The sequence below is a fragment of the Marmota flaviventris genome, chromosome 2 (assembly GCF_047511675.1).
Source record: "Marmota flaviventris isolate mMarFla1 chromosome 2, mMarFla1.hap1, whole genome shotgun sequence".
Classification (NCBI taxonomy): domain Eukaryota; kingdom Metazoa; phylum Chordata; class Mammalia; order Rodentia; family Sciuridae; genus Marmota; species Marmota flaviventris.
Genome location: NC_092499.1, coordinates 60,328,864 through 60,342,540, shown reverse-complemented (window position 1 = coordinate 60,342,540; position 13,677 = coordinate 60,328,864). Strand labels below are relative to the sequence as shown.

Genomic DNA, 13,677 nt, shown 5'->3' with positions numbered 1-13,677 from the left:
TAAAGATTGCAGAATCACATTGGTTACACATCCACGTTTTTACATATTGCCATACTAGTGACTATTGTATTCTGCTATCTTTCCTATCCTCTACTATCCCCCCTCCCCTCCCCTCCCATCTTCTCTCTCTACCCCATCTACTGTAATTCATTTCTCTCCCTTGATATTTTTTCCCTTTCCCCTCACATCCTCTTATATGTAATTTTGTATAACAATGAGGGTCTCCTTCCATTTCCATGCAATTTCCCTTCTCTCTCCCTTTCCTTCCCACTTCTCGTCCCTGTTTAATGTTAATCTTTTTCTCATGGTCTTCCTCCCTGCTCTGTTTTTAGTTGCTCTCCTTATATCAAAGAAGACATTTGGCATTTGTTTTTTAGGGATTGGCTAGCTTCACTTAGCATAATCTGCTCTAATGCCATCCATTTCCCTGCAAATTCCATGATTTTGTCATTTTTTAGTGCTGAGTAATACTCCATTGTGTATAAATGCCATATTTTTTTAATCCATTCATCTATTGAAGGGCATATAAGTTGGTTCCACAGTCTAGCTATTGTGAATTGTGCTGCTATGAACATCGATGTAGCAGTATCCCTACAGTACGCTCTTTTAAGGTCTTCAGGGAATAGTCCGAGAAGGGCAATAGCTGGGTCAAATGGTGGTTCCATTCCCAGCTTTCCCAGGAATCTCCATACTGCTTTCCAAATTGGCCGCACCAATTTGCAGTCCCACCAGCAATGTACAAGTGTACCCTTTTCCCCACATCCTCGCCAGCACTTGTTGTTGTTTGACTTCATAATGGCTGCCAATCTTACTGGAGTGAGATGGTATCTTAGGGTGGTTTTGATTTGCATTTCTCTGACTGCTAGAGATGTTGAACATTTTTTCATGTACTTGTTGATTGATTGTATGTCCCCCTCTGAGAAGTGTCTGTTCAGGTCCTTGGCCCATTTGTTGATTGGGTTATTTGTTAACTTATCGTCTAATTTTTTGAGTTCTTTGTATACTCTGGATATTAGGGCTCTATCTGAAGTGTGAGGAGTAAAGATTTGTTCCCAGGATGTAGGCTCCCTATTGACCTCTCTTATTGTTTCTCTTGCTGAGAAAAACCTTTTTAGTCTGAGTAAGTCCCATTTGTTGATTCTTGTTTTTAACTCTTGTGCTATGGGTGTCCTATTAAGGAATTTGGAGCCCGACCCCACAATATGTAGATCGGAGCCAACTTTTTCTTCTATCAGACGCCGTGTCTCTGATTTGATATCAAGCTCCTTGATCCATTTTGAGTTAAGTTTTGTGCATGGTGAGAGAAAGGGATTCAGTTTCATTTTGTTGCATATGGATTTCCAGTTTTCCCAGCACCATTTGTTGAAGATGCTATCCTTCCTCCATTGCATGCTTTTAGCCCCTTTGTCAAATATAAGATAGTTGTAGTTTTGTGGATTGGTTTCTGTGTCCTCTATTCTGTACCATTGGTCCACCCACCTGTTTTGGTACCAGTACCATGCTGTTTTTGTTACTATTGCTCTGTAGTATAGTTTGAAGTCTGGTATCGCTATACCGCCTGATTCACACTTCCTGCTTAGCATTGTTTTTGCTATTCTGGGTCTTTTATTATTCCATATGAATTTCATGATTGCTTTCTCTATTTCTACAAGAAATGCCGTTGGGATTTTGATTGGCATTGCATTGAACCTATAGAGAAATTTTGGTAATATTGCCATTTTGATGATGTTAGTTCTGCCTATCCATGAACAGGGTATATTTTTCCATCTTCTAAGATCTTCTTCTACTTCTCTCTTTAGGGTTCTGTAGTTTTCATTGTATAAATCTTTCACCTCTTTTGTTAGGTTGATTCCCAAGTATTTTATTTTTTTTTGAGGATATTGTGAATGGGGTGGTTTTCCTCATTTCCAGTTCAGAAGATTTGTCGCTGATATACAGGAATGCCTTTGATTTATGCGTGTTGATTTTATATCCTGCCACTTTGCTAAATTCATTTATCAGCTCTAGTAGTTTCTCTGTAGACCCTTTTGGGTCTTCTAGGTATAGGATCATACCATCCGCAAATAGTGATAATTTAAGTTCTTCTTTTCCTGTCTTAATGCCTTTAATTTCTTTTGTCTGTCTAATTGCTCTGGCCAGTATTTAGAGAACTATATTGAATAGAAGTGGTGAGAGAGGGCATCCCTGTCTTGTTTCAGATTTTAGAGGGAATGCCTTCAGTTTTTCTCCATTTAGAATGATGCTAGCCTGAGGCTTAGCATATATAGCTTTTATAATGTTGAGGTAAGTTCCTGTTATCCCTAGTTTTTCTAGTGTTTTGAACATAAAGGGATGCTGTACTTTGTCAAATGCTTTTTCTGCGTCTATCAAGATGATCATATGGTTCTTATCTTTAAGTCTATTGATGTGGTGAATAACGTTTATTGATTTCTGTATATTGAACCAGCCTTGCATCCCAGGGATGAATCCTACTTGATCATGGTGCACGATCTTTTTGATATGTTTTTGTATCCGATTTGCCAGAATTTTATTGAGGATTTTTGCATCTAAATTCATTAGGGATATTGGTCTGTAGTTTTCTTTGTTTGAGGTGTCTTTATCTGGTTTGGGAATCAGGGTGATATTGGCCTCATAGAACGAATTTGGATGTTCTCCCTCTTTTTCTATCTCCTGAAATAGATTGTAGAGTATTGGTATTAGTTCTTCTTTAAAGTTCTTGTAAAACTCTGCTGTATATCCATCTGGTCCTGGGCTTTTCTTGGTTGGTAGTCTTTTGATGGCTTCTTCTATTTCCTCACTTGATATTGGTCTGTTTAGGTTGTTTATATCATCCTGACTCAATCTGGGTAGTTCATATGTCTTAAGGAATTTATCAATGCCTTTACTATCTTCTATTTTATTAGAGTATAGGGTTTCAAAATAATTTCTAATTATCTTCTGTATTTCTGAATTGTCTGTTGTGATGTTGCCTTTTTCATCCCGTAAGCTAGTAATTTGGGTTCTCTCTCTTCTTCTCTTTGTTAGCGTGGCTAGTGGTCTATCAATCTTATTTATTTTTTCAAAGAACCAACTTTTAGTTTTGTCAGTTTTTTCGATTGTTTCTTTTGTTTCGATTTCATTGATTTCAGCTCTAATTTTAATTATTTCTTTCTTTTTTTTTAAGAGGAGGGAGGGAGGGAGAGAGAGATAGAGAGAATTTTTAATATTTATCTTTAGTTTTCAGTGGACACAACATCTTTGTATGTGGTGCTGAGGATCAGACCCGGGCCGCACGCATGCCAGGCGAGCGTGCTACCACTTGAGCCACATCCCCAGCCCAATTTTAATTATTTCTTGCCTTCTACTGTATTTGCTGCTGATTTGTTCTTCTTTTTCTAAGGCTTCGAGGTGTAGTGTGAAGTCATTTATTTGTTGGCTTTTCCTTCTTTTAAGGAATGAACTCCATGAAATGAATTCTCCTCTTAGTACTGCTTTCATAGTGTCCCAGAGATTTCGATATGTTGTGTCTGAGTTTTCATTTACCTCTAAGAATTTTTAAATTTCCTCTTTGATGTCTTCTGTAACCCTTTGTTCATTCAGTAGCATATTGTTTAATCTCCATGTGATGTAGGATTTTTCCTTTCTCATTTTGTTATTGATTTCCAATTTCATTCCATTATGATCTGATAAAATGCATGGTAGAATCTCTGCTCCTTTGTAATTGCTAAGATTTGCCTTGTGACATAATATATGGTCTATTTTTGAGAAGGATCCTTGTGCTGCTGAGAAGAAAGTGTATCCGCTTGATGTTGGGTGGTATATTCTGTACATATCAATTAAGTCTAAATTATTAATTGTATTATTGAACTCTATGGTTTCTTTATTCAGCTTTTGTTTGGAGGATCTGTCCAGTGGTGAGAGAGGTGTGTTAAAATCCCATGATTATTGTGTTGTGGTCTGTTTGACTCTTGAACTTGAGAAGAGTTTGTTTGGTGAACGTAGCTGCACCATTGTTTGGGGCATATATATTAATGATTGTCAAGTCTTGTTGGTGTATGGTTCCCTTGAGCAGTATGTAGTGTCCTTGTTTATCCCTTTTGATTACCTTTGGCTTGAAGTCTATTTTATTTGATACAAGTATGGACACCCCTGCTTGCTTCCAGGGTCCGTATGAGTGATATGATTTTTCCCAACCTTTCCCTTTCAGTCTGTGTATGTGTTTTCCTATCAGATGAGTCTCCTGTAGGCAGCATATTGTTGGATCTTTTTTTTTTAGTCCATTCTACTAGCCTATGTCTTTTGATTGGTGCATTTAAGCCATTAACATTTAGGGTTACTATTGAGATATGGTTTGTATTTCCAGCCATATTTGATTATGTATGTTACTTAACATGATTTGTTTTTCCTCTATGATTAGTTTTTCCTTTACTATACTACCTCCTGCTGTTGGTTTTCATTGTTATTTTTCATTTCCTCTTCCTGTAATGTTTTGCCAAGGATGTTTTGAAGAGCTGGTTTTCTAGCTACAAATTCTTTTAACTTTTGTTTATTGTGGAAGATTTTTATTTCATCTTCAATCCTGAAGCTTAATTTCGCTGGATACATGATTCTTGGTTGGAACCCTTTTTCTTTCAGCGTTTGAAATATGTTGTTCCAGGATCTTCTAGCTTTCAGAGTCTGTGTTGAAAGATCAGCCGTTATCCTGATTGATTTACCCCTAAATGTAATCTGCTTTCTCTCTCTTGTGGCTTTTAAGATTCTCTCCTTATTCTGTATGTTGGGCATCTTCATTATTATGTGTCTTGGTGTGGATCTCTTATGATTCTGTACATTCGGTGTCCTGTAGGCTTCTAGTATTTGGATTTCTTTTTCATTCTTTAAGTCTGGGAAGTTTTCTAGTATTATTTCATTGAATAGATTGCTCATTCCCTTGGTTTGGACCTCTATACCCTCTTGTATCCCAATAACTCTTAGGTTTGGTTTCTTTATGTTATCCCATAATTCTTGGATGTTCTTCTCATGATTTCTTAACATTCTTGCTGAGCTGTCTATGTTCTTTTCAAGTTGAAAAACTTTGTCTTTGTTGTCTGAAGTTCTATCTTCTAAGTGTTCTACTCTGCTGGTAATACTCTCATTTGAGTTTTTAATTTGGTTTATTGTTTCCTGCATTTCCAGGATTTCTGTTTGTTTTTTATATCCTCTATCTCCGTATAGAGTTGATCTTTTGCTTCTTGGATTTGTTTATGTAATTCATTGTCTAAGTGATTTTTCATTGTCTGAATTTGCTGTATAATGTCTTCCTTGAAACTCCAGATCATCTGAAGAATGTATATCCTGAACTCTTTGTCTGACATTCCATCAGCTGCAGATATTGCCTCATCCAATGTTGAATTGACCTGTATTGTTTGTGGTCCTTTCTTTCCTTGTCTTTTCATCCTGCTCATGATTCTTTCTAGCTTTGTGAAACTGTTGTGTTAATGTTTTTCCCCTTATATATTTGTATTGTTCTTGTATAGCTCCAAAATCCCTCTTTTGTGGAGAAAGACAATGTTAACAGTTCCCAATATCAACAGTACATTATCTAAGCACAAGTTTTCATTATTAATACATTTATAGTTAGATTCTAAGTCTATAGATATTGGTTTTAATTATTACTTAAGAATATACTCATTAATTTCATAAAAGGCATACCATATCTGGTGGCATATAGAAAACTTAATTTCAGACGAAGGATGTTATACTTAGAGGGAAAAGAGTGAGGGTATGAGGTTAAACTAACTTAGCACCTTTGGAGAACTCTAACCAATAGACTGGTAATTTATGGAAGAATGTATAGACTCAACCTCCTATCTGTATTTAGATAGTTACCCTATGTATAGATAGCAAAAGTTAGGAGATTGAAAGTGGGATAGAGAGAATATGAATGAAAAAAAAGGAAAAAAATAACAAGGAAGAAAAGAGAAATAAGAGAGAAGGAAAAGTAAAGTAAGATAGAAATAAAGAAAAAAAATGGGGGGGAGGTGGGGTATATGCAATTCCTCTATATTATATTACTTTGGTAATTTGGTTGTTCATGCACAGTTCTTGGTTTCACATATGTTGAAATTGTGGAAGAGAGAGAAGAAAAGAGAGAAAGAAAGAGAAAAAAGAAAAAAAAAGTCTCTCAGAACACTGTTTTCCTTGCTTCCAGTAGGTGGTGTTGTCTATTCCTAGCTTGAGCCTCTGTATTCAGGGTGGTGGGTATAGCCAGTGTGAAAGGAAATGAGCTTCCACCTGTATCTTCCCTACTCTAGTCTCTGAGGTAGAAACCAGGTGCCTGTACAGTTGTTGTTTTGCGTTGATAGCTACAACCCCCAAAAGCTTGTGGGAAATATTTTGAGTTATGGCAGCTAAGGGTGGGGGAGTTGGAAACTGGGTACCTGGATCAGCCGCAGAACCGTGCTCGTAGCCACACCCCCTTTGATGGGTTTTAAGGGTTGATGGGCTTCCTCCGGACTAGCACACGGGGCAGGGCCGGGCTTCCTCCTCCATCTGGCTTGGCGCGTGCCGGCTGTCGGAGAAGGCGGGAAAGCGACCTAATTTTATTATTTTTAAATACAAAACAACAGTGGGATGCATTACAATTCTTATTACATGTATAGATCACAATTTTTCATATCTCTGTTTATATACTTTATTTTATTCTAAATGCAGAAATCAGACTTAAAGCACACAGCAAGTTATCTTACTGCTAAAAATCCATCAGAAGTTTCCCAGTTTTACCAACTGAACCCTGTCCAGTTCCTTACATGCATGCAGGATGCTGAGTTTTCTGGCCCTGTTTTCATTTCCATCCTTGTCTCACGGTGCTCTGCTCTTGGTGAAAAGAATCTCTGGAGCTCCTTTCATTCAAATGGCCTTTGCAGTCACCCATTTACTTATTCATTCACACAATCATCCATTCATTCAGCCAATATCAACTCAGCCCCAACTAAGAGGGCCAACCACTGTGATAATTTGTCTAGGAAGATTGCTCAAATGTCTTTCTGGCACATTATTTATACCTCTATTTTAAAGATAGAACCTTGGCCATGAGGCTTCCATATCAGCCAAGACAAAATTTCCCTGGAGGCTGCTGCTGAATGGGTGGTGGATAGACTGGATAATGATCAACCCACTCATCTGGCTTCAGGCAGTTTTTAATTATCTTATTTTTTGTATTATTTTATGTTTCTACCCAAAAATAACTTTCAGAAGTGAATGGGCATTACTCTAAATGGGATCCTAGGTCACATATCCACAATTTTCCCATTAAAGTGGGCATTAATTTTTTTTTTCCTGTGCTGTACCTGAGAAGCGTACCTCCTAATCTGAGTTTAGAGGTGTTGGTTCTGATTATATCACATCCTTCTCAAAGGTTTTAATCTCTAGTGTGACACCATAAATGGCTATTCCCTAGCACCCTGCTTCCAGTAATCAAGTCAGGATACCACTCCAGAGGCAAAGTAGACCTGTACTTTGTGTCACCTCATCACCGGTGTGCATAGTGATCTTAACAAATATGAACACTTTGCCTTGCTGTGAAATAGGAAGCTCCAGGCCTGCTCTGGTTTGCATTGACTTCTACACTTTCCTGTGTGAATGAGGGAAGAGAGCTAGCCTTTTTGTTAATTCCATCTCTAGTCTCACGAGAGGACAGGTTCTGCTCTCATGCTTCCTACTTTGCACTGACTGAAGGAAAGAAGTCTGAGAGAGATTTCCCCAATCTGGAACTGAAGCTTAACTATTTCTAGTTCTCCTGAAGTTGAATGAGGTTGTTTCATTGTAGCAGAATGATATATTGAGATATTGATTGTGTTTTTGTTGTTGTTTTTTCCCCCTCTCCTTCCAAGTAGCTGGGCTCTTCTGCTCACTTGCCATAGAGGAGAATTATTGATGTTTGGAAGAAAAAAATGAACCATTTGTCTTTCTGGCTTTTCCTCCCCTGGAAATCTGAGCTCTTTGAGGGGGAATATGCTAGTCAAGGGTCAGGGGAGGGAGGAAAGGAAGATGGATCTGAGAGCACCAGGGATCGCTGCCCTCGCCCCACCTGCGGAGGTAACCAGACCTCAGGGAAAAGGGTCCCACAGAGAATCAGGGAAGCTGACCCAGCTCCAGGATTCCCAGGCACTCACAAAGACTCCTGTGCCCCAGGCAAAGCATAGAAGCAGAGAGCTGCTGACCTCAGATTAAGTGGGCATAGAATTGGCAGTCTCAGATGTTGCTGCTGTGGACTGAAGGTAGAGGGCTGTCCTCAAATGTGCAAGTTCTTCCTGTAGTCATACAATGTAAGGCCTTTGAATGACTCCCAGGGTGGGAGTGTGTCACAAGCTCCAGGAATGCTTGGGGGTGGCTCTCCTAATCGGGTCAGAAATTGCTCCTGCTTTAAGCACACTCATTTTAAGACAAAAAATAATTTGGTATATCCTTTCATGCTTGAATTTATGGTATAACATTTCTAATTATTTATTGTGGGAAAACAAACAAACCTGCTTTATCCCAAACTGTGATGATAAAAAGTAATCTTTTATCTTTATTTGTAAGAGTTTTGCAGTGGTGTGGGTGCATCTTCTGTTTATCCTCTGGGGGACATCTTGACCCTGTGCTTCACCATCCCCTTCCTAAAGTTATTATGACACCAGAAAAACAAATGAACCTCAGACTAAAGAGCAGGGCAAAAAAAACCATATGGAAAATGACAGCATTTTACAATGCAGAATCTCGGCAGAGTGTAAGAATATAAATACAATAATTACACATTCCAACCTTATCGGCTGCCGAGGTATCATCTAATAATGTCCCAAAATTGCCTCCCCAGCAGGTGCACTCCAAATGTAATGATGTTCTTGAAGCTTTTCTTTACAGAATCATTTCTCAAATGTGTACAAATTGCTTTGTGCCAGCATGGAGAGCCCTCTTAGCATCTCAACCCAGATTCCAGAGGAAGACTCATTAATTAGGACTTTTTCAGACAAATTCCCTCACTGACAAGGAAAACCACCATCACATTACTGAGATGATACTGAAGTTCAAACCTTGTGTGTGTGATCCCTTTGACAACCTTCAAAGTCAAAATTTTCATTCCAAAGTTTATAAATCTTTCACTTTTGTTGATTTTATGTCGGGGAAAACATCTTGAGGATAGAACATCTTGGTGTTTGGTTTTGCATCCCCAACTAATTACACCTACTGTTTCAGCTTGCCATAGTTCAAAGCAGATACTCAATGTCATTTTCCCTGCTAGACTTTAGCTTGTACTGCCTAACTCATTCTTACATCTTCAGTGTCCACTGCTTGGACCATGAGAGGTACTTACTAAACTTTCTGAATAAACAAATTAATTGCATTGGTCAGTTGGTTGATTCACTGATTATCATCAATTGAAAAGACTTACTAAAATCTCTAGAAACCTCAGAAAACCCCAAAGCAGGGGATGCCGAATACATAAAATTAGCTATAATGTTTTGCAGTGAAAATAGATTTATGGTTCAGTTTAAAAATTACATTAAGACAATTGGATATGACTCAACTATTTACACAGAACTTTTCTAAAGAGAGTCATGCTATGACTGGTGTGAGGTTTACTCAGTTTCCCTGAGCTAGGGTGGTGAGTCAGATTATAAACATTAAGGTATGAGAAATTTAAGAAATAAGACACGAAAATAAGTGAAAATTGTGGTCTGGGGTTGTGTATCAGTGATAGAGTGCTTGCCTGGCATGTGGGAAGCACTGGGTTCAAGACTCAGCACCACATGAAAATAAATAAAGGTCCCTCAACAACTAATAAAAATATTTAAAGAAAAATAAGTGAAAAGTGGATACAATGGGGACCAGTTCTGATGGAAACTGGGTCTAATTCCTCAAAATGGAGTCTGTGGGCTTTATTTAAATGAGTGGGAAACCCAATGGGATTCAGTGAAAAGCTTCTTCAGGAAATGGGATGAAAACAGGGAAAACAAGTTGTTTGAGGCTTAGCAGGTTATGCCCACCTCCAGGTGACTGGGCTGTATTTGAACCTAGGACTGTGAACTAAGGCAGGGTGAATGCATAATTTGGGCATTCTTGAACCCAGGAATTTCACCCAGGAGTTCTCAGAAAAGCAACCTCCCTGCCTGGGATGGCTCAAACAAACCCATAATGAATACACGCCTCTGATAGAGTCAAAAGAGAATATGGTTGTGTTTGGAAAACGGTTTTTACCCTGATATCCTTTTTGACTCTAGTGCTAAAATTCCCTGTGCTGTGATTCTCTACTAGAGCCCGTCCTGAGCTTTCAGTTCTAGCCTCCAGTTGCCTTGGGCATATAGATCTGGTCTAAATCTGTACTCATCATTGATGTGGTGGGACCTATTGCCCCAATGAATTGCCTTGTAAGAAAGCCAAATGAGATGGCTTTTTCATAGTAGCACTTTTGTGTCAAGCTACTCCTGGTTATTTTCCTGAGGTCAACTTATTTATCTTAACTGAAACTTTGCAATCTAAACTTAGTTAGCTGAGTCAATAGAGTCAACTATTTAAAAACATATAATTTGGTGAACTCAAGGAGACTAGAATTAACCACATATCCTACATGGATATTAAAGGCTTACTGAGCATGTGTTTGTTTAGTTTGTCCAAATTTTAAAAAGTCTTTGATCAACTGAGCTTTTTTTTTTTTTTTTTTAATATTTTTTAGTTGTCGGTGGACCTTTACTTAATTTATTTATATACGGTGCTGAGAATTGAACCCAGTGCCTCACACATGCTAGGCAAGTGCTCTACCCCTGAGCCACAATCCCGGCTCCCATCAACTAAGCTTTTTTTATATCCATAATATTTATGTATTTATTTACTTTTAAAACAGTCTTGACTAAGAGTAAAAAACTTAAACCAACCAACCAAACAAAAATCAAAGTAAAACACGGGGAAGAAGTCCTCCAAGAAGCTCACAGGGGTAAAGCAGCAGGTTACTCAAGTAAACCTGACTAAAGTGTATTACTTTGCATAGGGCCCATTATTTTTATTTTATTATTTCATTTTGTTCTTTCCCCTTAGGTTTATTAAAGTATATTGACATAAATTGTATATATTTCTGGTATACAGTGTGATGTTTGACATATGCATACACTGTGAAGTGGTAAAATCAAGAGCAAATTAACGTGTCTATCACCTCACTTTTTTGTGTGCGTATGTGTGTTAAGAATATTTCAGATACATTATTTTACCAATTTACAAGCATATAATACGTTGTTATTATTAACTCTAGTTAACATGCAGTACAGTAGATCTCCAGAACTTATTTCACTTGCCTAGCTGAAACTTTGTGCCCTTTGACCAACATCTCCCCCACCATATTTTTTTTAATTAACATATATAGAATGTGGTTAGGGGTACAGAAGTTTAGTTCTGGTTGTATTCCTCAGCCATGGCCTATAGAATGATGTCCTGATTTCTTATTTAAAATAACACCAACAACAAAACAACTGTGTTCCTTAATATTGGGTCCAAATCTACCTTTAGAAACTTGTTTCTCATAAATCTTGCTAATGTTCTTATCATGTAAGCCCAAATCTTTATTTTGATAAATATACCTTGGGTCATGTTATTTCCCTTGCCTGTTTTTATCTTTTTTTTTTTTTTTTTTTTTGGTGCCATTCTCTTCTCTTATTCCTGGGTCTGTAGACTGTCTTATCTTTTCAATTTCTCTTTTGCTGTCTGTGTCTTCTTACCTTTGTTCAATTCTTCTGATTATCTTATTCCTTCTAAGCTGTAATGCATATCTGCAAGGCATTGTGCATACCTAGATCTTAATTTGGCATTTTGTACTTAGAAGGTTCTCAATTCATGCTTATAAATGGATTAACTTTTTGAACACCTAGAATTATGGAATGTGTACGAAGGTTTTAGGGTGCTGGCTGAGCCCAAGGAACTTGACTAGAAATAATAGGGCAAATTATATACACTTCTAAATATTCAAGTACCAAAGTATAGTTAGCTCTGAAATGGTGAGAAGTTTTCCTTATTCATGAATTCACTGTTAGGATAAGATATTTGGTATAGAGTTTGGTGTCAGAAAGACCAAAGTTAGCCTCATGATCTTGTGAAAATTTCATAAATAGCAATCACTACATTTGCAAAATAGGAAAATAATGGTTCCCACTTGATGGAGTTGTTGAGAGGACTCAGTGAATATGTAAAGCTTTTCACAGAGTCTGGCATGGTAAACACTCCATAAATGCTAATTAGTCAAGACTTGGTTTAATGATTTGGTCTGAGAGACACAGGGGCTTCCATATAAGAGTTTGAGCTTCAACTGTAGACTTCATAGGTAAACCCATGAAGAGTTTCATGGACTACTCTTTTTTTAAGTAAAATTCTGGTTTATTGTTGGACAACATTGTTTCACACATACATTAAACAGGCCAAAAAAAACCCAAAAAAAAAAAACAGCAACTTCATAGACAAAAAAAGGAAAAAACAAAAGAAATCTTTTTATCTTTGGCTTTTTTAATCATCTCATACAAACCAACTACTTATTGTACAGCTAAAGTACATACATTAAAAAAAAGTTACTGGAATGCTTGAAATAAGATTTTTTTTGTTGCTTTTACTTTTTTTTTTTTATAAGGTTTTTAAATTTTTTTTTTCTCCTTTGAGATTATAATGAACATGGTCACACCACAAGTAAAGTCAGAAGCAGGACAGAGAACGCTCCAAAGGCTGGTTTGGTCATCTGAGATCATTAAAAATGGCTGATCCCTAACAATATGTACAAAAATATAACATGTAAATAAAAAATACAAACAAATTTTTCTTTTTAAAAGTATTTTTAAGAAAAAAAGCAGGCCCTTGGAAGTTTGGTTCTTTTTTCCTCCCCTGTTGCAAATTCACGTTGTGGTTTTGGTTGGGTGGTGAAGAGCGTGTGTCATCTGCAGGTGGCACTGCCAGCAATGGGCAGGCAGGCGGGCCTCTCTACTTGAAGGTGACCACGTTTAGATTCTGAACGGGAAGTGGAGGGTGAATAGGTCAGGGTGGCCTTTTATTTTTAGTTTAACTTTTCCTTTTTTGCTGTCTAGTCTCCTCATCGGTCTTCTGCTTCTTGGTATCAACATCATCATCCTCGTCATCTTCAGCTGCCCGTTTGCCCGTAGCTGCCTCAGCCTCCTCATCTTCATCTCCATCCTCTTCCTCACCACCACCTTCCTCCTCCTCTTCCTCACCACCCTCTTCCTCTTCTTCATCTACCTCATTGTCAGCCTCCTGTTCCCAATTTTCCTCATTAGCATTCCCATTAGCAGGGGCGACTCTTCCATTCTCTGCCTCCTCCACAACTTCCTTCTTCTCCTTTAAGTCCTTGGTGGTGATTTCAGAGCTAGTGTCCACGGCCGCGTCTGACATGGTGGGGCATGCAGGTGATCTGATGCAGTGGGTTAAAAAGGAAACTAGGGTTCAGGGACTCTGGCCATAAAGCTGCCGGAGTCCGCGGCGGTGGAGGTGGTTGCAGCGAGTGGGGAGCTGGACCCAGGAACAATGCAAAGATGGCTTTTCAGAGCAGCCAGTGGGGCTCATGGACTACTCTTACCTTGCTTTGGGATGGGCATCAATCTGATGATCAGCTCTATTTTCACTTTGATATTACCTTTTATCACTTCTTTAAGACCAGTGTTCCAGGAAACCATTGCTGTCTTTCTCATTGAGCAT

The 13,677-nt window shown here is 38.1% G+C and overlaps 1 protein-coding gene across 1 annotated transcript; it reads right to left on the bottom strand.

The window, feature by feature from the left end:
• Nucleotides 1-13,011: 13,011 nt before the first annotated feature.
• LOC114088214 (prothymosin alpha-like) lies at nucleotides 13,012-13,411 on the bottom strand. The gene has a single exon (XM_027929800.3). The coding sequence runs from the start codon at nucleotides 13,372-13,374 to the stop codon at nucleotides 13,027-13,029; it is 348 nt and encodes a 115-aa protein (XP_027785601.2). The 5' UTR covers nucleotides 13,375-13,411; the 3' UTR covers nucleotides 13,012-13,026.
• Between the last annotated feature and the right edge of the window lie 266 nt (nucleotides 13,412-13,677).

Bases quoted from the DNA above. Each gene is read 5' to 3' on its own strand.
- LOC114088214 (XM_027929800.3), bottom strand. From the start codon at position 13,374: ATGTCAGACGCGGCCGTGGACACTAGCTCTGAAATCACCACCAAGGAC.